The 23532-nt window shown below is 51.1% G+C and overlaps 1 protein-coding gene across 1 annotated transcript; it reads left to right on the plus strand.

The window, feature by feature from the left end:
- The first annotated feature begins 1179 nt into the window (after positions 1–1179).
- Positions 1180–19067, plus strand: C6H4orf17 (chromosome 6 C4orf17 homolog). Its single transcript, XM_004617689.2, has 9 exons — positions 1180–1195; positions 3210–3386; positions 5997–6194; positions 9637–9701; positions 13137–13280; positions 15204–15285; positions 16428–16614; positions 17742–17785; positions 18865–19067. The coding sequence occupies exons 1-9, from the start codon at positions 1180–1182 to the stop codon at positions 19065–19067; spliced, it is 1116 nt and encodes a 371-aa protein (XP_004617746.2).
- Positions 19068–23532: the final 4465 nt, after the last annotated feature.

Here is a 23532-nt window from a genome sequence, read left to right on the forward strand (position 1 = left end):
ACCTGAGCAGGGCAGGGACCAGAGCTGGTGCACGCCCACGCAGAGCAGCCCCACCCATCTGCTCACTGGAGGTGGGGGGACAAGGCAGCCCCTGGAGGGCTGGGACTCAGGACCCACCCTGGGGATGAGGAGTTGTTCCCAGAGGCCTCGCAGCCCAGAGCTGTTGAGCGCGTTCAGGAGAGAAGGAGCATCTGTCCCGGTCCTGGTGAATTAGCTGCCATTTCCACCCCTTCCCGAGCTGTGTAAGGCAAGTTCCTCACTGACACAGTGCAGACAGCCAACATGTTTGGTAAAATCCTTTAAAGCCTGCTCCCCCAACAGATGAGAACAGTGTGGGTAACTCAGGCGTAAGTCACAGGCATGCAGATCTATGGGCATTTCACTATTGAAAGAAAATCCAACTTTCCTCTGGCATTGCTTTAAATTATATTTGAAATATCAGTTTAGTATCAGAAATACCTCACTTCTTTCAGTGGCTGTAATTTAGATATTTAAAACTGCATGCACTCGAAAGAAAATATTGGTGGGGCTGGAGCGATAGCACAGCGGGTAGGGCGTTTGCCTTGCACGCGGCCGACTCGGGTTCAAATCCCAGCATCCCATATGGTCCCCTGAGCACCGCCAGGGGTGATTCCTGAGTGCATGAGCCAGGAATGACCCCTGTGCATTGCTAGGTGTGACCTAAAAAAAAAAAAGCTTAAAAAAAAAAGAAATAAAATATTGGGAAGCACTCACATATTATTAAGGACTGAAGGCAATGAGCACATAGTTGTATCTGTATGTCCACATGGAGTGACCATGCTGAGTCATGTATTGTGTATCTGTATGTATATGTGAAGTGACCATGCCGAGTCATGTATGTGTATCTGTATGTATATGTGGAGTGACCATGCCGAGTCATGTATGTGTATCTGTATGTATATGTGGAGTGACCATGCCGAGTCATGTATGTGTGCAAGTGTCTGTATGTACATGTGTGCCTCAGCCTACCCTTCCATTTTTCAGGCATCTGTATTACTCAGTGTTTTATCGACTTAGTAGCTTTACTTGGAAATCTGAGGAGAGAGGAAAGAGTGGCATGCTCCAGAGAGAACGTGAGCTTCTCAGAGGGAAGAGAACCTCTTCATGGATTCTACTGAGCATCTCCTGGCCTGGAAGACCATGTCGTATGTAACGAGCATGTGCCTGAACACAGGTCAGGCACAGATTCAGTCCTGGGCTTCCCCCTGAGCACTGCCAGGTGCGGCCCTGGAGACCACCAGCACTGCTAGGACCCAGCTGAGCACAGTGTGGGAAGCCCAAGGCAAAACACACAAGTCAGCATTTCCGTTTTCCTTCAGTGCTGCGGAATGAAAACACAGCATGGTCCTCTCGCAACGGGGGCAAAGGGCTTGTCTTCCTTTGGTCCAGGGGCCACTCGGGCACTCCCTGTGCTTAGGGGCCATGCCGTGCTGGGGGTTGAACCCGGGCCTCCTACATGCAAAGCCCACAGAGCCCACTGAGACATCCGCCTAATGGTGTTCACACATCGGCCATCGGGACTCGGGGAAGAACGGTCATGGTGACTGACATGCCTCTCTTCTGCCTTCTGCATTCTGTCTTTTGCATGTGATTGACTCTCTGTCCAGACAGCCGCCACAGTTGACAGAAAATAGAACTCGGAGGGGAAGGCAGGTGGGAGGATCTAGAACTCAGACTCCTGAAGGAATGCTCCCAGTTGCTAAGCTGCAGAGTGTACCTCAGTCAGGGGGCACAGAGGCTCCTTGAAGGAAGAGCAGGAGACACGGGGGAGGGAGTTTGGTCTTCAGGACGTGTTGGCCGGGAGGCGGCCCTGCCTCTCACAGACGCCCAGCCCAGCGCCAGGAGCTGAGGTCCCCACCTGGCTCACAGACTCGGGCCTGGAGAATTCCTGATAAGCACATCCTCTCTTTCCAAAACGGTCCTCAGGTAAAACCCATCCTGAACATATTTTTAAAATTGTGAATTATGCTCAAGTTACTGAATCTTGCATTCAGCTTCTTTTCAGACTACATGGAAATCAAATACATCTATTTTGAAATTTATTGGGTATTACTTTCTAAAGGAAACACTTAGTTTTGAGCTGATCGTATAAATAAAAAATACTTTTGTGGGATAAAAAAATTTATTCTTCACAAAATTTTTGGTGTGGGATAACACAAAAATTTCCGAAGAGCTGGATATTTCAGTTGAGAGTTAAGTCATGCCACCTACTCTCAGATGCGCAGACAAGGCCGTTCACACAGGGTCACTTTGCTTCTAATGGAAAGGTTGGGACCATAAGTTCATTTTTAAGTTCCAAATTCAGAGTCCCATCCATTCTCAAACAGCCGGCTACAAATGCCTCTTTCTCAAACAGATAAAATTAGAATATCTTGACTTGATCCTATAAAAACTGTCTCCTCTTTACTCAGGAATGATAAGAAAATTAACTTGATTGCTGGGCAATGGTCTTTTATGAATTCAAAATACTTAAATATATTTTATCCAACCTAATATAAATAACAAATTCATGAAGATCAGATGCTTCTTGGCAACAGGGCCAGGCGTTCATGCACAGTGCAGAGTAGTCATGTTTCTTGTGTGTTGTTGTGTGGCTAGGAGCTTGGTTAGAATGTCTTTTGTGTTTACGGCATGTCATGAAGAGGTGAAGAAACTCTGGGAAGCTTCACGGGCAGGTTCGCTCCCGACCTGGGGAGCAAAGTGGGTCTCCTGAGTCAGTCGGGCGCCTGCCTGCCTCTCCTTCCTTCTCCACACACCAGTGAAAAACCATGAAAACACTTAAGCGCAGGTGCTGCACCTACAAGTATTGTCAGTGAATGTCACTGAGACAATGTTGCAAGGTCAGTACAACAGTGCGGTCCCGGAAGTATCCTGCGGTCAGGGTCTAAGATATGGATGCATTCTGGGGCTGCAGATTACCTTTCCAGGGACGCTCCTGCCATGGCAGAATAGAATGTGTCTTGCCGCCTACTGCTGTGAGTACGACACTCACATAAGACAGGACGGACAAGCCACGCGCCAGACAAACACCCTCCTTGGAGCCCAGGCCTGGCCCGGCCGCCTTCAGCAAAGCCGCAGGAGCGTCGTTCCCTCGTGACCACGTGTCTCAGGGTCCTTCTCCCTGGCGGCCGGGGAGGGAAGGAAACAGGGCGGAGACGCCTCGCTGACGACGTGCCGTGTGGTTGCAGGGTGGACGCCTCTGCGGGAGCCCGGGAGCACCATGGCCGCCCCCCACGAGCACCGGCCGCACGTGCTGGCATCCGCGCTGCAGACCGAGGCCCAGGGCGGCCACGGGAAGGCCGGGAACGCGGGCACCTTCCCGGTCAGGCACACGCCGCACCCGCGAAGGGTCTGCCACATCAAAGGTCAGTGACGTGGGCACTGGGGCCTGAGCGGCCTCAGGCCTCGGTCTCGGGTGAGCTGGCCGTCAGGCAGCTTCCCCAGAGGTCCCGGAAGTCTCGGCGCTGCCTTAGAGCTCTCTGAATCAGGCGCGCAGGTGGGTCCTGGCCACAGCAGACAGCCCAGGAGGAGGCCGGGCCTGGGGGCCCCAGCCGCGGGCTGACACCAGGCAGTCAGTGCCAGAGGTCAGCTGAACCAAGTGAATCTTCTGGGGTCGGGTGGGTGGGGACCTCCGCCTGGCAGTCCTCGGGGCTTACTCCTGGCTCTGTGCCCAGGGATCCCTCCTGGAGGGGTTGGAAGACAAGTGTGGTGCCCAAACGGAACCCAGGTCTGCTGTGGCAGGCACGCGCCTCAGAGCCTGCCCTGCTTCCCCGCTCCCCTGGGGCTCCCTGCTGGCGTCCCAAGCCCAGCACCTACCTCCACCCCATCAGAGTCCAGTCCCAGAGGGAACTGGCGTCCTGCCTGCTGGGTCAGCTCCTGCACGTGGCTATGTTGGCACAGGCTGGCCGAGGGTCTGCTTCCCTGCAGGCTGCCGTGGACACACAGGATAAAGGCCCGGAGGGGAAGGCCAGTTCTCCTCCCGCTCAGAGGCCTCGGCACCCAGAGCCTCAGGGACTCCGTGCCTCCTTCCACCTGTCACTCTGGGGGTGCCACGGGGCGGGTGGGCCGGGAGAGGCCTGGCACAGAGCTGAGGGAGCTCGGACACGGGGACTGGAAGGTTTCCAGCTTGGGTTTCCAGAACGCTCACAGTGGTTTCTCTTCAGGTTAAATAACCCATTTCAGATCATTTTGTCAACATCTGACTTACGAATATTAAGACTTTCCTTTATATGAGACAAAACTGAGGAAGATGAAAGATTCGGGCAGTTTAAAGAGCACTTCAAAACAGAGCATACTTTCCCCACGTTAGGAGGAAAGATGGAGATGGCAGAGGAAAGGGGATTCTCCGTTGACCTGACCCTGTTACTGTTTACTCACTTCGTTGGGCAGAGCCTTCCTCTGCACCCGGCCAACCACAGCCTCGGTCTTCAGGGTTCAGAGCCAAGACATCTGCCCTCCCCGCCTCGTGCACCCTCCAGACCAAAGACGAGCGCTGTGACGGGCAGATCACTCCTGCTCAGCATCGCAGGGCAGCGCTGGGCTGGGGAAGGACGACAGGCCAGGGGCAGACGCAGGCCCTCGGCACAGACCTTCCCGAGTCCTCCAAGCAGACGGGGACGAGTGGACAGCGGCAGGGGAGACGTGGAAGGACGGGCAAGGAAGGACAATTTCCAGACGCTCCGCTGGCACTTCAGGGGGGAACAAAGCAGCTGCCAATGCCGCGGTCTCCCACCTCCTGCCACCCTGCTCCGAGGGTCTGGGCAGAGGAGAGGGGAGTAGCTACCGCTTGGCATCTGGCCAGGGCTGCTCTGCCCCAGACGGAGAGGGCAGGGGGCCAGGGCTGCTCTGCCCTGGATGGAGGGGGCAGGGGCCAGGGCTGCTCTACCCTGGACGGAGAGGGCAGGGGGGCAGGGCTGCTCTGCCCCAGACGGAGAGGGCAGGGGGGCCAGGACTGCTCTACCCTGGACGGAGAGGGCAGGGGGCCAGGGCTGCTCTACCCTGGACGGAGAGGGCAGGGGGGCCAGGACTGCTCTACCCTGGACGGAGAGGGCAGGGGCCAGGGCTGCTCTACCCTGGACGGAGAGGGCAGGGGCCAGGGCTGCTCTACCCTGGACGGAGAGGGCAGGGGGCCAGGGCTGCTCTACCCTGGACAGAGAGGGCAGGGGCCAGGGCTGCTCTACCCTGGACGGAGAGGGCAGGGGCCAGGGCTGCTCTACCCTGGACGGAGAGGGCAGGGGGCCAGGACTGCTCTACCCTGGACAGAGAGGGCAGGGGCCAGGGCTGCTCTACCCTGGACGGAGAGGGCAGGGGCCAGGGCTGCTCTACCCTGGACGGAGAGGGCAGGGGGCCAGGACTGCTCTACCCTGGACGGAGAGGGCAGGGGACCAGGGCTGCTCTACCCTGACGGAGAGGGCAGGGGCCAGGGCTGCTCTACCCTGGACGGAGAGGGCAGGGGCCAGGGCTGCTCTACCCTGGACGGAGAGGGCAGGGGCCAGGGCTGCTCTACCCTGGACGGAGAGGGCAGGGGGCCAGGGCTGCTCTACCCCGACAGAGAGGGCAGGGGGCCAGGACTGCTCTACCCTGATGGAGAGGGCAGGGGGGCCAGGGCTGCTCTGCCCTGGACGGAGAGGGCAGGGGGCCAGGACTGCTCTACCCCGACAGAGAGGGCAGGGGGCCAGGACTGCTCTGCCCTGGACGGAGAGGGCAGGGGGCCAGGGCTGCTCTGCCCTGGATGGAGAGCAGCCCCTGGGCCAAGCACCCGCAGCGGTAGGGGGCCTGCCCGGAGGCTGGGACCCGCAGCCCCCTCGGAAAGCAGGTTCTGCGGACAGAACCTGCCGGCTGACTGTCAGAATGTCCCCCCAGCACAGCTTCCAACGTCTCAAGTCTGACAGCTTCTAGCCTTGAGGGCCAGGAAACGGTCATTCCCCACAGGCCCTGCCCAAGCCCTGCGGTCTGGTCTTTCTCGTCCTGCCCAGGTTTGAACAACATCCCCATCTGTGCTGTGAATGACGACGTGCACATGGCCTGGGGCCGCGAGCAGCTCGGTCACCTGGAGGAGGACGAGAACCCACCTGCCAAGCCCAGTGCACCCAGCCCCGCGGCCCCGCCAAGCCTGGGCAGGGGGCCGACCCCAGCCCCAGACGCCAGGAGGGTGCCCCCGCGGCCTCATTCCGGTGAGTCCCACATTTGAACGGGAAAAGCTCGGCGTGACTGTTCTTAAGCCGCGGGAGAGGAGGAGCCGTGGCACTTTCCACGGTGAGGTAACCGTGAGGATGTTTGTGCACCAGCACACCGATACTGTATCAACTACATTCATATGACAACGGTCACTGTTACTCGTGGTAACCGTGAGGATGTTTGTGCACCAGCACACCGATACTGTATCAACTACATTCATATGACAACGGTCACTGTTACTCGTGGTGCAGCACAGACTGTGCAGTTCTCTCTCTCCCCCTAAAGAGCAGGTAGGAGGCGAGACTTGTCCCGGTGGTGAGCAGGAAAGTCCTTCACACAAGGTCGAGGGTGTGTCCTGGGGAGAGTCTCTCAGGCCATGGAGCTCCGTGAGCTCCCCGGGCCCAGGGCCCGGGGTCGATGCCTCGACCGCGGCACTCAGCCTGGCCTGGAGAGCCACAGTGCTCGATCAGCTGATTCTAGGACGCTGACACGAAATTGACCCAAAGGGCAGTCAGCAGCCAGCTAACAACAGATTGTTCATATGAAAACTAATGGGCGTGAAAGGTTCTCATCACAGAAAGGACTGTGAGCTGATGGCTGTGAACTGAACTTTCTCTGGTGATCAGTTCACAAATAACCCCACCCCGAATGGGCAGAGACCACCACCATTCCCCTCCCGCCGGTAGCACTGACCTCTGGCACTCGGCATCCCAGGCGCGTGGGCACGACTGGCTCAGGGTGGCCAGATACAGGATGCGAAAGGGCAGTTCCCGTGTGGTCCAGGGAGGGCCTCACGCTGTCACCAACTCCATCCCTCCCAGGGCTGCTCCCTCCCCCTCTCCCAGCTGGAGGCACCCAGGCCAGGGACGGGGCTGGCTTCCGGAGTCCGTCCCCCTTGGGCGAGGCCCTCCGCACTGGTGACTGGGCTCAGCTCGTCACTGGCCTGGTCCCTCCTGGGCACACAGCAGACACGTGGGGTCACAGGCAGCCTGGCCGACATGGCGGCTCCCTGGGCACAGCACCCTTTGGCTGTGCGACAGTGACAGTGACGGAGCAGCCCCCGGCCCCTCCCTCCTGTCAGGCGTCCCCCCTGAGGCGACCTTGAGGGGCCCTGCAAACCCCTCTCGCCCCAGGCCCCCTGCACCCAAGCTTCAAGCAGCTAAAATGGTTTCTGTTCCCCAGAAGGGAGCACTAGCAACAGGCTTGCCATCCCAAACTTAGTCTTACTACTTGGAGGAGGTAACGTTACACTGTTTTTCTATTTTTCTACGGCTAGAACTAATGAATTCAGTCATTATTGGGTATAGATACTATTGGTTTATAGATAAAAAATCTTTCATCCTTTTAAAAATTGTGTCAACTATGGTTTCAGAACAAAATATAGTGTTTATTGTACAGAATATATATTTTAAAATTTATTTATTTATTTTTCTCTTTTTTTATTTTTTTATTTTTATTATATTTTTTAAAATTCTTTTATTGATTCACCATGTGGAAAGTTACAAAGCTTTCAGGTTAAAGTCTCAGTTATACAATGCTCAAACACCCATCCCTTCACCAGTGCACATATTCCACCACCAAGAAAATTTATTTATTTTTTTTATTGAATATCCATGAGATAGACCGCTAGAAAGCTGTTCATGACTGGGTTTCCGTCAGGCAATGACCCGGCTCCCTTCCCCCGCCAGTGCACATTTCCCACCACCAATGTCCCCGTCTCCTTGCAGCACCCCCCGGAACCCTCCGCTCCAGCCTGCCTCTGTGGCTGCACTTTCCTTCTTTCTCTCTCTCCTTTTGTGCGCTATGGTTTGCAACGCTGGTTCTAAGAAGTCATCGTATTTGTTCGGGGTGTTCAGTATTTTTATCGGGATGTAAGGCTGGAGTAGTTTTTTAAATTAGGTGGCGGCTTAGGGGTGTGTATGTGACTGTCAAGGTTTCCAGAAGTACGGGGAGGTGGGGGTGGGTAGCCCATCCCAACCCTGAGAAAGCCTGGAGAATCCAGTCAGAAAACCCACGTAACCCGGATTTTCAGCAGGTTAATACCTCGGTGAGGTCTGTCCTGATGATGGAGTCCGGCCAGGGGCATGGCAGCAACTCTGGATTGTGGAAGAAGGTGGCTGCCGGGGTCTCTGCTTGGCTGGGCACCAGGCTGACCCGCCCCCTCCTACCTACCCTGGACTGTTCAGCCTTGTGCAGGTCCGAGATTAACTGGCTTTTTGATCTCGTTTGAGATTTATTTATGGGTCTCTGCAGCAAGGCTGGTAAATGAGCTCGTATGGCTGAGCCGGAGGTGGTTTGTGAGCGTGACTCCCACACATCTGACCTTTGGTTTCAGTTTCTCAGGAAACTTGGTCCCAGTTGTTGGGGTCTGCACAGAGGCAATTTTGGGGTATCAGGCAGCCTGAAGGCTCGCCCTGCGGGTACAGATGACCTGTTGCCAGCACCGCACCCCTCAGAATGTATCTTTAAATCGATGCAAAAAGGCCAATTTGTATGTCTTTTTAGAATAACTTAGGATGTAGTTAGGAACTGTGAAAGGGTTAGAGCCAGAGAACTGACTCCATCCGCATACTGTTTCACTTTTAAGAAACAAAATAGAGACTGTATTTTTCTTTCTTTTTATAGAACAGTGCAGAGTCTCTTTTATTAAAGAAAGGGACAATAACACAAATAGGAAAAAGAAAACTGTATCTTATACCGAAACATGTAATTAAAAAACCAGTTTACCCACACCCGAGGCCATTCTTTTTTTTTTTTTTTAATTGAATCACTGTGAAAACAGTTACAAAGCTTTTAAGTCTTGGTCATACAATGATCAAACACCCATCCCTTCACCAGTGCACATTTTCCACTAGAACCCCAGTATGCCCCCATCCCATCCTTCCCCCTGCCTGTTTGGCAGATGATTTCCACTTTACTCTCTCCACTTTGATCACATGCAATATTTTGGCGAAAGAACCACCATTATTATTTGGAATTTTCCCCAACAATCAGACCTGCCGAAAAGGTATCATTCAATAATTTGTTTTCTATTGCTGTTTATGAAGAGCATATGATTTTGGATTTCTGATATTTTAGTAATAAATCTGGGAATTTCTGCCAAAAGCTGCTGCGTTCTGAGACTGGTTTGTGTGCCTCTGGGATCATGGCTGTTCAGGAGCCGGAGGCATAAACTTGGGGCCTCGTCAGGGCGGGAGCCCAAGGCCACTCCTGAGAACTTTCCTTTATATCCTCTTCCTGGGCACAGAATTTTGTTATACAATTAAGCTTTTAGAATATTATTGTGCAATTCTAGTTGCAAGTTTATAATCATTGTATTCAGATTTCTGAACTGAAATTCAGATGCTCCACAAGTATTTCAGCAACAACAGTGCAGACGTCATGTGGTGAGAACAGTTTTCATCCTGACCTAAATAGATTTTCTTCTTAACATTTTAGCTCCCTGTAGAAAAATCCAGGAGTGCTTCAGAACTTGCGCTGAGAATCCCTCGGTAAAGAAAAAGGTAAAATCAGCCTCCCACAACTACCAACTTAGATTGCTATTTTTTTTCGTCTACTTCATGTGTCTCTGGAAAGGTACCATGTTGCACAATATTCTCTGTAGCCTGACTTAGCCTGGTCAGTATGTGTAAAGCAACATCACTCGGTGAGACCTCCTTATCATCTGGCTCTTGAACCTCAGGGTGATGCCTGAGCTGTCCATCCATGCTGCCAGTCTGTGGCTGGGTATGTGACTGTCGGTGGACACTGTCCCTTGGTTTTGACAAGGCTAAGATGAACATCTGTGTACAGTCTGCCCGGACTTAGATGGTCTTTTCTCTCGCAAGTACCAGAAGTGCAATGACTGGGCCTTAGCTCGGGAAGTGTCTGGGTTTCCTGGGAATCGGCCAAGTGCTCTCCTAAACGGTCGCGTGGCTGTGGCACTCGGCCAGCAGAGCGGAGTCCTGCCCTCCACAGCCGCCCAGACTGGGTTGGTATTTCTCATTTTACCCAGGCTAGTGGGTGTGCTGTGTCCTGGGCGACGGGCACAGGCTCTCTCCCGTCACGTGCGTTTGGTGGCCACGAGCCGCTTTCCCGCCCCGGCCTGCCGCTGTTGCCATCAGGCTCATGAAGGAGGGAACAGGGCTGCCAGGCTGGTTGGTGAACAGCCGCAGTTCATCCCACCCTCCCCACGCGCCTGGTCCAGGCTCACGGAGCTCCCCATTCCCATCTCCTCTGCCCGCCCTGCTCCTCTCTCCACGCTCCAACTCGCAGCCTCAGTCTAGAGCCCAACCCCCAAAGGCTGGGGAGCAACTACAGCAAGGTGAGGTAGCACAATCAGCACAGGAAGCCCTTCCTTCTGGGGAGGCTCTCCGGAGACAAAGATCTCCTCTTGGGAGATTCTCTCAAGGGCTTGTTTTCATGTAAGGACATACTTCTCCTCTCCTTAGTCCATAAACAATCTTAGATCTACTTCCTAATAATCTTTCTAGTCATTTTGTACGGACACAGAGACACAATAAGCTTACAGGGTGGCTCTCCTGGGAACATCTGGCTATAGATCCCAGACTACAGTGCTCAGGCCAGATTAGTCCTTCCTAACCCCAGCAGGGTCCTTGTCCAGTCACTTCTCTTTGGGTCATGACAGAGTTTGTCCATGACCATGCTTTTAACTTATAGTTAAGTATTATGGCACTTGGCCTGTCCCTTTCTGATGCCAGGGTAGCTCACACTTGCCCTGGGTCCGTTCAGTGCCTCACTGGGACCTTGCTTTGGGGTGCTAGGAAATAAGGGCAACTGAGGCTTAAGTCGAGAAAACAGATGCCCGGGAGCGAATATTATTCAGAGTCAATTAACTCCCAAGTTATAAAATCATAGCATAACTGTTTTCCTGTGTCTATACTAAAAGGATTTTGTTCCAAAGTAAACTATGCAAAGGATATGAGGAAAAGACAAAAGCAGTATTTTACTTACAAATACAAATCCAGAGATCTCTAAAGAGTTTGACTTTACAAGTCACTTTACAAGTCTCTGCTTAGGGGAAATGAGGGATTAACAGATAGAGCAAGCAGAGCACAGAGAAGGTAAAGATGAGCACCGAGGAAACGGGAGTGCTTTGGGAGCACTGTGATGGGTGTGACCAATAAACCTAAGCTCCTTGTGGCAGAGGAGAAAGCACAAACCAATGTTATCCTACAGTGTGTAACGCATCTCCCTGGTTTTCATTTGCGTTTCCCAGGAGAGACCATTTCATGGATTTACTTACCAATCCATATATCTAAGAGGTACATGTTCGGATCTTTTACCTACTTTTAAAGTTGGGCCCCGGGTCTTTGTATTATAAAGTGATAGAGACAGATATGCCTACATATTTATGTTTTGGTGATAATCCTTTTGTTACTGGTGCATTTTACAGGTATTTTTTCTTAATCTTTTTGATGGTGCTGGGGACCACACCCAGGTTTCATGCATAGGCATATCTTTTCTGTCATGCTAACCCTGGCCCTAGGGGGCAGGAATGAGAGGGAAACATACCCCTCTCCCCTTCTACTTTAGCTAAACCCTTCCTTCCTCCTCCCCTTCCTTCCTTTCTTTTCTTTTGTTGCTAGGGATTAAACCCAGGGCATCACACTGCAAACTAATAACTCTACAACTGAGTTATAGCCTCACCCTGCAAATTCTGTCTATTCTTGTTTTGATACTTTTGATCTTTTGAGGGACAAAAAATCATAATTCTGATGAGGCCTGAATTAAGCTGCTTTCATTTCCTGTGTGGTTTTCCTCTTTGCCTCACGGTGATGGGCAGAACGTCCCCGATGCTGACTGGAGGCACAGCAGGTGCCCTCACCTCATGTCAGTCCTCAGAAGGCATCAGACCCTCTGACTCACAGCGCCGCTGGCTGGCTCTTCAGGCTGCCCTTACGTGGGTGAGAGGTTCCTTTCCAGCACTGAACCCCTCAGTCTTTTTCTCTCTCTTTTCTCACCATAAAATAGGAACTACCTAACTTAACAGAAAATCTCACATGCTATTGTTAGAGTCCGGAGCCAACCACCCCTCACTCAAGGACAGAGAACAGAGCCGATAATGCAAATCACATAGCGAGGTTTATTGCTCCAGCTAGCTGGGGTCCAAGTTTCCCCCCTATGCAGCGGGTTACAACAAGGACCCCGAGCACTAGGTTCAGCAAGTTCTTATACCTTCATTTTGGCAAGTCAGCATTACTCGGCAGATTTCTATTACCTACAGAGTCCACATATTTTGTTGTTGTTGTTTGGGCTGCAACATCCAGGCCACTCCCTGACAGTTACATTCCGGAGATCTAATCTCATTCCAGGGATGTAATCTCTGACAAAAGCATCTTTTCTTTCTGCTTTTCTTGTTCCTGGAAGAGGCCTCGTCACTCAGAGCCTGTCATGGCAGTTCTCTGGTGAGTTAGTGAGTTAGCCCACTTACCTAACACCGTAAGTTGGTTGCTATTCGGAGCAACTATATAAGTTACACAGAAAAAACTGTAAATCACCTTGTCTAATCAATGGTTTGAAAGAGCTTTACAAAAATGAAAAATCAGTGTGTATCATATATTCAAGTGCAAATGCTTGATACCCAGAACACCTGTGAGAGGGGATGTGGGTCAGGTCCTGAGGGCGACTCCTGCATCAGTGCTCAAGGCTCATTTCTGGAGTGCTCAGAGGACTCTGCAGTGCTGGAGAGCGCCTTCCATTGTATGCAGTGCTGGGGACTGGCCCTGGACCTCCCAAATGCAAAGCACGTGCTCCAGTCCGCACCGCCGTCTCTCTATCCCTGTTAGAACATTTTAAGAAAAAGACTAAAACCACAATCTTTTTAATTTCTTGCACGTATCTCATCTAATCTACCATTTGTCATTCAGTTTCTTTTAATTTTCATAGAAATGATAAATGTGTGCAGGTTATTATTGACTATATTACCTTTGACTTAGGAGGAATTTAAGGTCCAGCGTAGCCCCCCGCCTCCCAAGGCGAGCTCCACCGCCGGGTCCTGTTCTTCAGAGGTGCTGAGCACCAGGGCAGCCGCCAGACAGAACACTTTCCGCATACCCAACTACCTGGACCAGGAGATCAAAGTAAGAGGCAACTGACCAAGTCCCTAGCTGGGAGAAGCAGATGCGCACGCCAAAGCGCACCTCTAGCATTCTTAAAGCTTTAACTTTAGTATAGCAGGTGGACACTGCCCTTGCACGCGGCCCACCTGGGTTTGGTCCCCGGCACCACGTAAGATTCCCCGAACCCCACCGGGAGTGACCCCTGAGCACAGAGCCAGGAGCAAGCCCTGAGCTCAGCTGGAAATGGCCCCCAAATAAACAAACAAAAACAAAGCTTGACCACTGCTCCGCCACCACTGAACTGAAATCCAGGAGCTGCTTCTACTTTCCCCTCAGTTCCAATCTCCCCCGACGCTCCGGCTTCTTGCATAAACACAACCTTGGTGTCAACAGAATGAAGACCATGGCGCTTGGCTAACAGCACCCCCAGCCCTGGTCCTCCCATCATCTTCCCACAGTGCTCTCCGACTTCCCTTCTCCACCATCTCTAGCTCCTCTACCTGTGTGAGGACAGAGATTCGGCCAATCAACACTCACCTTACTCTCATCTGTACAGATTTGCCTCTTCAGACCTTTCCCACTGTGGCCACACACAGTTACACCAACAGTAAGGTGTCGCATCAGACTCCTGGAAGCTCTCTCCAGGGATTCCATTAACTAGTAATGACCAGCTAAGGTGGGCCACTCTCCTTGTCCACAGTATCTCACTCTAAGACCCACGGCAGTGAACTACGGTCAACATGTCCGTTCTAGTTTTAGATGACGGGTACGTGTGGTGGGGACTAAGCATTCCCGAGCACTGCGGGAGGGCTGCTCCTGAACAATACCGATAAGGCTATTTAAGAACTAGCCTAGTTGGGCCGGAGAGAGAGTGTGGGGGCTCAGGAGCTCACCTTGGGTTTGATTCCCGGCCCTGCAGATGGACTCCTAGCCCACGTGCCTGACACGGCAGGGCCAGGAGTGGGCCCAGAGAGCTGCTGGGCATGTCCCAGAACAAACAGAAGAAAGTGAAGCCTCGGGCCAGAGAGCACTGAGGGCTGAGCACTGCTCTGCATGCACGAGGTCTGTTTCCAACCCTGGGCCTGCCTGTCCCCCGAGCACCACCTCTGAGTCAAGCCTACCAGGGCTTCTGCTGCAGACGGAGAAGGAGCAGGGCAGCCGTGCACGTCCAGGCTTCAGGGCCAATGAGGCCACCCTGACCTCTCCGGGCAGCTTACTTCCATCTCCTCCCCTTGACCCTGCGGAGTCCCCTTCTCCTTAGGGCCACTGCCCTCACCTGCTGGCCCAAGGCATCACTCAGGCACACTATCCTGTTACGCTTACTGTTCCCTCCGTGTCTGTCTCTGTCTCCCCTCCCACGCAGTGGCCCTGGGGCCTCAAGGTCCCGCATGGTGTTCTGGTTACTCCCGTACCGTCAGTGCTGACACAGAGCTAGATACCTGATAACTCACATATAAGGACACCACATTTCTTGAAGGTTGACTAAGTTAAATAGAAGAGCATTAACAAGATCAAAGCTAGCTGCACAGAGGCAGCTGACCTCACCGTGAGCAGCCCGAGGCCAGCATTGCTTCTGGAAGGCCATCTTGCTTTGGGCACACTGACAGCGCATGGCCCCGGGGTCGGGCCGCGTGAGCGTCCCCTTAACTGAACAGCGGCTGATACTAAATTGGCTGTCCAAGAAAACCTGTCCTGTTCACCCTGATTGCCCTGTGCTCGTCACTCTTCCTGAAAAAACCAAAACCAAAACCTACTGGACTCACAGCCTCGCTGATTTTGGGGTTGTTTTTTTTTTCTTTTTGCTGGGAGGTTGGCTCCTCCCGTGCGGGGCTCACGGGGCAAAGGACCACTCCCTGCAGTCCTCAGTCCAGCAGGGCAGGCCTGGGGACCTAGAGAAGGTGCAAGGAACCTCATTTACTGCTCATCTTCCTCTCTCTCTGTCAGATCCTGGCAAAGCTCTGTGGCATCTTACACACAGATTCTCTGGCAGATGTCATCCAGTGGCTGCTTCATGCAAGCTCAAAAGGTGAGAGTGAAATAAGCATCTGTAAGCACAGAGCTGGGTTTTGTCCGACAGCTGCCATTTATAGCCTCAATTTGCAAACTAGTTTTAATGTTTCCCTGTCTTAGGGAACAGTGTTGTGATTCCAACTGCATGCAGATTCACTCGATGGCCAAATTCTGCTGTGCCCCACCGTGAGTGCACTGGGACACGTGGGCGTGCGTGTCCAGGGCCGGCGGCATTTCTCCCCGAGGCCACATGCCTGGGCCTTCCCCTGAGCACTCTGGTTCAGGATGTCCCTGAGCCAGTCTCCTTGCTCTCTGGGGCAGATGCCAGTCTTCCAAGTTTCAGGTCCCAATAGCTCTGGCACATTCCCAGCAGACCCAGAAGCCCAGCCACTGAGCAGCTTCCCCGGGCCTTCCCTGGCTTCCCCAGGAGGGACAGCCTCACACAGCTCGTAAGACAGCGAGGCAGAAGCCCCTAGTGGGCAGGCCTGGCCACATGCATTGCCTACAATTCTCCGGGGTGTGACAGAGTTGGTCTGGAAACCCCCGGGTATCTGAGGCAGGGTATGAGGTAGGGTGCTCCAACGTTGTCTCAGTGGGGGCATTTGGGAAACATCTGGCTCAAGCCGAGAATTCACAGCAACTTGGCAGGCAACTGCGAAGTATCTGGGAATAAGAAATCTTCCAAGGTCCTCTCTGCCCCGCCCCCCTTTAATACTGTGGCTTTGAAACAGTGCAGCAGGAATGAGACTTGCAGGAGGGAGGCCACAATGGGAACGATGAAGTACTTCAGTGTGTGTTTCTAGATGCGCTCGTAACGGTTGGTATAATCTGGACTTTATGGGATCATTTTGACCTTATTTTGCACAGGCATCCTGTTTTTCATTTGGCTGAATCTTACGGTCCATATTGGAGGTTCTTGCAGTGTCATTCCGGGAGAATGTCTCAGTGAGACACAGGCAGCCCAGGGGACTGAGCCACTCTGGGCACCGCCAGAGGTCACAAGGAACGGGGCTAGGAACCAGCTTTTCTGCAGAAACCTTGCCTCACGCACAAGCATATGCCCCAAACCCAACCTTCACTGCAGCGCGCTGGTCACAGAACCAACCCCGAGCTTCTAGCACTGACAGCGACTCTCCTGCCTCCCCTTCCTCCAACCAGAGAAAGAGTGGGTCTCGGCTCTGATTCACGCTGAGCTGTCGGAGATAAACTTGCTGACTCACCGGAGAAACGCCTCGGCGGGCAGAGCGGCACAGAACTGGATACCACCCGCAGCTAAGGCACCCCCAAGTGCACTGGCAAAGTTAAGAGCGCTGAGCAGAGGCAGGGACGGACATCGAGTGAGCAGGTAGTTAGACAAGCAAGGCGGCAACAAGCCTCCTGTGTTCTCTCTCTCCTACCTTGCGGGACACTAAGTCGGTGCAGGTTTTCCTCTGCTCAGGCTGGGCACGGGGTGTTTGCCGCCTCTCTGGGTGAGAGCGGCCCTGACACCGGCTCTCCTGCAGCTGACCACGGGCAGCCCCTCGCTGAACACCCTTCCTTTACGCGAAGGCCCCTTTGCAATGCGTGCAAAGCAAGAGGAGTCCCCAGGAATCAAAGGGAAAGCAGAGCTTCCAACTCAAAAGGAAGCCAAAACTATAGAATTATTATATATTGTCAAGTGTGTAGCACAGAGTTATCACCTTACTTTTTTTTTTTAAGTTTTGGGCTACACCTGGCAGTGCTCAGGGCTTACTCCTGGCTCTGTGCTCAGGGATCACTCCTGGCAGGTTTGGGGGACCACACAGGTGACAGAGATCAAATCCAGGTGAGTCACATACAAGACAGAAGCCCTACCCACTATACTATTGTCTGGGGCCCATAGTTATTACATTTTTGGTAGAAAGTAATGCAAGATTAAAGCTAATTGCTCATTTAATTTTCTCTGAGATACTCCAGGGGGTTGTCAATGGGAAAATTAACCATTAAGGGAACTAGAAATTAGTACATTTTCTTGAATCTCATAATTTCTTCAATAATAGAATGAAAACTATAAGTTTATACATAACATTATGGCAAGAGATTGTGCTGATACTCTACTTAAATGGGAAGGGAAAATTTTATGCCACTAAGATTGAAAGCTGGTAAAGCCTAAGTTCAGAGAAGATATTCAAAGCAAACAGTGTCACTTACACAGCATTAAAGCAGGGGAGAATCTGGCATTGCAATGTCTCCACCTTCATGTTCCCAGGAGGTCAGGAACTGGGAGGTGGTCAGGGCGTCTCTCCCCTGAGAGACTCATAATAGATTTTCACTCAAAGGAAGATGACTTTTTTGTTGAAACACATCTTAATACTGCCACCTGCACTGACAAATAAAAACACGGCATTGTGTGTTTAAGAAGTGTGCGTACACACAGCTTTCTCGTGACTTCACTGATGGGGAATATGTGTCTGGGCCCATGAACTTCTCTTTCTCTTTCTCTGATTTATTTAGAGCATCAACTTGTGAATCTGAAGAGGATAAAGAAGCGTCAAAAGGTTAAGTACATTTTGTGACAAGTGCTGGGTTGCATTCTCCGGCAGCCATGCCCAGCAGCCACTCACAGCTGCTGAATTGCTCCTAGGAAGAAATCGGACATAAATTTTATTTTACTTTTTTAAGTCCAAGTGGCTCGTTCGGGACAGACACACTTTGCAAGCCAGACAGCCCAGCAGCAGTACGATGGACTATGCCCATCCAGTGACAGGGAACCCCTCCGTTTACCCAGTGAGGGAGGCGGACAGTGAGCCCCGCAATCACTGAGCTACATGATTTCTCCTCAAACTGCCAACCGAGGAAAGCGTGAAGTGCAATGCACCACAGGCAGATGCCCAATGAGGAAAGCGTGAAGTGCAATGCACCACAGGCAGATGCCCAGTGAGACCCAGAGGAGACTGGTGTGTCCCCCGTCCCATCTGCCCCCACAAGCCAGTCCTAGATGACAATTTGGACCAAGAATTAAGACACATGGAAAGTCTTGGGGTGCTGAGAGCTGACCGGAAGTGTCCCTGCAGGTTAGGCAGACCCTGGCTTTGAAGTGGCGCCCAGGACCTAGCCCCAAATCAGACTCCTGTTTCCCACACAGGCTTCCTTTCACACTGAAAACCATATGGTCATTAATGAGAGTTCCCTGACGTCTCTCACCAGTGGTTTCCAGCTGCTGGTCTGTGGCCAAGTGCCAGCCTGCAGGTATAAACAGGATGGCCTGCTCCAGACTGCAGCTGGCTCCACTGGGTCACGCAGACCACAGGCAAGGGATCACGCTTGCCTTGCAGGTGTGAGGCCCTGTGTTGTAACTCGAGTAACACCAGCCAGAAATGCCTACACTCCACGAACAAGAACAAGCATAGCTTAGGCCTCAGAGAGCACTCCCGTATTGTGACCTTCCTAACATGGTCTTCTCATCGGAGACAGTCTAGTGTGAGGTTAAAACAGCCAAACCCACAAAGAAGGTTTTTAACCAAACTCTCCAGTCTAGGAACATAAAATCATTTTCTCCTTGTTTGCCATCAAGACATGGCAGCAATTACACTCAGTGTCTCTATTGTGGTCTTATTTATCTTTTCTTCTGTTTCAGAGGCTGGGCACAAATCTCCATTGTTTATAAGAAGAAATAATGCAAAAATACCGGTTGTAGAATATTTCAGCACACCAGTGTCTCTTGTCAGGGCTAAAACTCAAGAGAGCACATCCGGAAAATCAGCAGCATCAAGGAATACACAGCAAGGACAGAATCTTTCTCCCCAAAGGGCATTTTACCCTGTAACTTACCAAAGGTAGAAATGCAAGACTGAGTTAATTCCTCTGCAATTGAAGCTTCAACTTTTTACACCAGCAAATCACTTTTTAAAGAGTATTTCAATGTTGGGGAATCAAGAGCTCCTTCTCTGATGGCACACACGAGTCTCGATGTACCTGTGTGTGATGCTACTAAATAAATCGTAACTGAGACTTTTCTACTTGTAGTTAAATTTAATGTCACAAGTAAAAGAAATATGTGTGCTCATTTTGATTTTACATTTAAGTATGAGTTCATAAGCACTGGGTTGATCTAATATTAATAAGAGGTCCACAATCAGAGCTAGGCAGTTAAAATTCAAAAGCTCTCCCAAACTGTTAGGGAAAAACAATGAGAATTTTTAACTCCTGAGTTAATTTCACAATCACAATCTACAGTGTTTCAATGTTGTTGAACTGCTATGAAAAAAATGCTTACCTTCCTTGAAAAGATGAGGCAAAAAGGAGTTAGTTTCTGTCACTGCTAATTAGAAATGCTAGCAGATATACTATTATTGAACTTTCTGTATTTTTGTTGTTGTTGAGGTAACATTGGTTACTGCATACCATACTCTTTATTTTTTATTTATTTATTTATTTATTTGCTTTTTGGGTCACACCCGGTGATGCTCAGGGGTTACTCCTGGCTCTGCGCTCAGGAATTACTCCTAGCGGTGCTCAGGGGACCATATGGGATGCTGGGAATCGAACCCGGGTCGACCGCGTGCAAGGCAAACACCCTCTCCGCTGTGCTATCGCTCCAGCCCCTACCATACTCTTTAGAATTATAGCTTCATAAATGTACAATTCCATACCAGTCACCACCAAAGTTCTAGTAACTTTTTACCACCATTGAATGAACCTCTACCCTGCTTCTTGCCCCCAGCCAACTCCTCTGGTTACCGGGAGACACAGCAGCTAACCTAATGGCTGACGGATGGCTGGACAGAAGATATAGTATGTGTTACTATCGCTCAGCTATAAAAAGATGAAATCCCGTTCATTTGAGATGACAGAAAGGACTAGAGAGATTATGCTAAGTGAAGTCAGGAATTTAGATAGTTATTGCATGACTTCTCATATACAGGAGATAAAAATAGCAAGCCAATGCAGATCTTTGGAGATATTTTGATTTTTGAAAACAAACTACTTTGGACTCAAAGCTGTTATTCTCTGAATATCCTGCTGGGGTCTAGTGGCCAATTAGCCCATCCTTGTTTGGAACATCTGCAGTGATATTCAAAAGTGACAGTATAGATGGTGTATATATATGTGTGCATGTGTGAAATGAGTCTTAACATACACACTGTACTCTCTAGTCAGGAATCAGATTAATACCTCAGAAAGGGTAAATGATTTAGTATTAGCAGTAGCTTTCGGAGTCATTTTCATTTTTAGAGGTAAAACGGAGGACAGAGGGAGAAGCAGCTGAAACAAATGTTTTCTTTCAAATACATCTGTTTTATTTTTCACCGCAGAGTCCGAAGTGCCTGCTCTCAGGCAGCGGTGACTCACAGGCCCAGTTTCTTTCATGAGTGAGGAATGAAGGCTCAGCCATCACTGGACTTGGGAATCACCCACAGAGACTGAGGGAAGATTCCATTCCTAGAGCTGCAGTAAGAAATCACTACAGTGGGCATGGTGCCGCCGGTAGGTCCACTTGTACCTGCGGGGCGAGTGCATCAGCAGCCTGATGTGCCTTCAGGCTTCCTGACACCTCCAAATTGCTGCTGTGCCTTTGGCCGGACCCAAATAACTTGGGACCAAGTTTACCAAGAAATTAAACAGCCAAAAGTCAGGTATGTGGGAGTCAGACCCACAAACCACCTCCCGCTCAGCTACAGAAGCTCATTTATTGGCCTTATTTCAGAGACCCACAGATAAATCTCGAAAGAGATTAAAAGCCGCAGTTAATCTTGGACCCATGCATGGCTGAACAGACTCGGGGTAAATTGGACGGCGTGGGCTAGGCTGGTGCCCGCCCAACAGAGCCCCTGGCAGCTGCTTGCTTCCACAAACCATAATAGCCGCCATACCCCAGCCTGACTGCACGGTCTCAGGACGGACCTCACCAAGATACAATCTGCTGAAAACTCGGGTTTGCAGGTTTTGTGACTGAAATCTCCAGGTTTTCTTAGAGTTGGGATGGGCTACCTCCCCCCGACTTCCCAACACTCCTGGAAGCACTGGCAGTCACCCCTAGGAACCAACTCCAGCACCATCATGTAAGTTCTACTAATGGCCTTGCTTCAGAGACCCATAAATAAATCTTGAAAGAGATCAAAAGCTGCAGTTAATCTCGAACCTGTGCAAGGCTGAACAGACGGGGGTAAATTGGAGGAAGCCAGGTTGGCTTGTGCCCGCCCAAGCAGAGCCCCTGCAGCCACTTGCTTCCACAATCCAAAACCGCCGCCATACCCCCAGCCTGACTCCACCGTCTCAGGATGGACCTCGCCAAGACATAATCTCTGCTGAAAATTTTGGTATGTGGGTTTTGTGACTGAAATCTCCAGGCTTTCTCAGGGTCGAGATGGGCTATTCCCCCTACCTTCTTGTACTTCCGGAAGCCTCAGCAGTCATATCCACACCCCATAGCAGCCACCCAATTGAAAAGCTATTCCAACCTTAACGTCCCAATAGAAATACTGAATGCCCTGAACAAACACCGTGACCTCTTAGCACCTGTACTGCAAATCATAACGAACAAAAGGAAAAGGAGAGAGAGAGCAAGAAGGAAGGTGCCTCCCACAGAGGGAGGCTGGGGGTGGGGTGTTGGGGGATGGAGGTAGGGAAACGGGACAATGGTGGTGGGAGATGTGCACTGGTGGGGGATGGGTGCTGGATCATTGTATGACTGAAATCCAATTATGAGCAGTTTTATAATGGTCCATCCCACGAATATTTAATTAAAATTTATTTTAAAAATTAAAAAAAATAACGAGTTCATGCCCAAGTCAATCAGCATAATCAATGGCCGAATAAAAAGCAGTACTCCTACATTAAAAAATAAACTTAAAAGAATCACTGCAGACTCAGTGGTGGTGGAAACTCACGCAAATTTAATCTCTTGCCAAATCTGGGGGCAGAAGTCCCAAATGGGTGACAGTGGGCTGCAACCGAGGTGTTGGCAGGGCTGACTCGAGGTTTCAACTCTGCGCCTTTCCTCCTGTAGCTTGCTACACCTTTCTCTATTCTTTACTTTCAACATTGCTGAGGAGCTTTTCCCCAATGTTTTAAATTCAATTTTTCCCCCATTTTATTTCCCAGTAGGACAGAACTTTCCAAATTGTTACACAGTTGTTTTCTTTTTCTCCGGTGTGGGGTGGGGGAGGTCTGGGCTTCCCCCACAGACTGGTCAGAGACTGGAGTATCCCACGTGCCGCCCAGGGCAGAATCTAGGTTAGTTACACGCAAGCACAGCAAGTGCCCACCTCTGTACTCTCTGAAGCCGGCACTGTTTCTATTGCTTTCTGAAATTTTCACTGAATAGTGTGCTTTGCACATTTGTGACTTCAGTTATTTAGGAAGTTGCCTTTTCTGTGGAGTAGCACACCTGACGATGCCCAGCGGTTATTCCTGACTCTGGAACGCGCAGTGGCCATTCCTGCACTCAGGAATTACCGTGGCGTTGCTTGGGGGACTGTGAGATGCCAGGGATCGAATCCTGGCCAGCCACGTACGTGCTACTGGCTGTGCCAAAGCTCTGGCCTGAAAGCTGCCTTTTAAAGAAACCCTGTGTAAGCCCAGGTTCCTCAGAAGGCGGAGACTGAGACAAAGGCTTGGGTACCATTATTAAACAGGCAATGACAAAAAGAGCGAGACAGTGGAATAAGAAATGAAGAAACATCAGCCTGAGAAAGCGTACAAGGCAGTTGCTGCTCGGGCTCAGCCCTGAGGCAGCTCCGAGCGGCAACACTGAGACTCAGAAAGTTTGGGTCACGTAAAGCCACACGAGAAGCACGGCTGGTAAGGTCTCTGCTTCCCCCTGGTTCCTGCTGCATTCTGTCTCTGGCTCTGTCTAACATTCTGCTGGTTTCCTCCTTGCGGGGGCCTGGCAGGGGCTGGGGGCTCCCAGGTGGTGAGGGCGCCTGAGGGCTGCCCAGTGACTCTCGGCTGACTGCACCTGTGGCTCAGCCACAGTAAACTCAGAAGGATTTACTTCTGTTGTTTCTGGTCCCATGGATTGTAGTAAGTTGTAATGGCAGCCCTAAAAAATGAATGGCAGACCTCTATAATTAGGAAAAGTAAACTATGGTACAGGGGCCGGACTGATAGTACAGCAGCTGTTTTTACACACAGCTGACTCGGGTTTGATCCCCAGCATCCCATAGGTCCCCTGAGCACTGCCTGGAGTAATTCCCGAGTATAGAGCCAGGAATAAACCCAGCGCATCACGGATGTGGCCACAAAACAAAACAGAACAAAACAAAAAAATAAATACAGGACATAAGCTTGTTCTAGAATTACA

The sequence above is a fragment of the Sorex araneus genome, chromosome 6 (genome assembly GCF_027595985.1).
Source record: "Sorex araneus isolate mSorAra2 chromosome 6, mSorAra2.pri, whole genome shotgun sequence".
In the NCBI taxonomy this organism is placed as follows: Eukaryota; Metazoa; Chordata; class Mammalia; order Eulipotyphla; family Soricidae; genus Sorex; species Sorex araneus.

What these genes read in the sequence shown, in the direction of transcription:
- C6H4orf17 (XM_004617689.2), top strand. An exon ending in AAGGGTCTGCCACATCAAAG is followed by an intron (nt 3,387 to 5,996) that starts GTCAGTGACGTG and finishes CGTCCTGCCCAG; the next exon opens with GTTTGAACAACATCCCCATC. An exon ending in GCTTCATGCAAGCTCAAAAG is followed by an intron (nt 15,286 to 16,427) that starts GTGAGAGTGAAA and finishes TCCTCCAACCAG; the next exon opens with AGAAAGAGTGGGTCTCGGCT.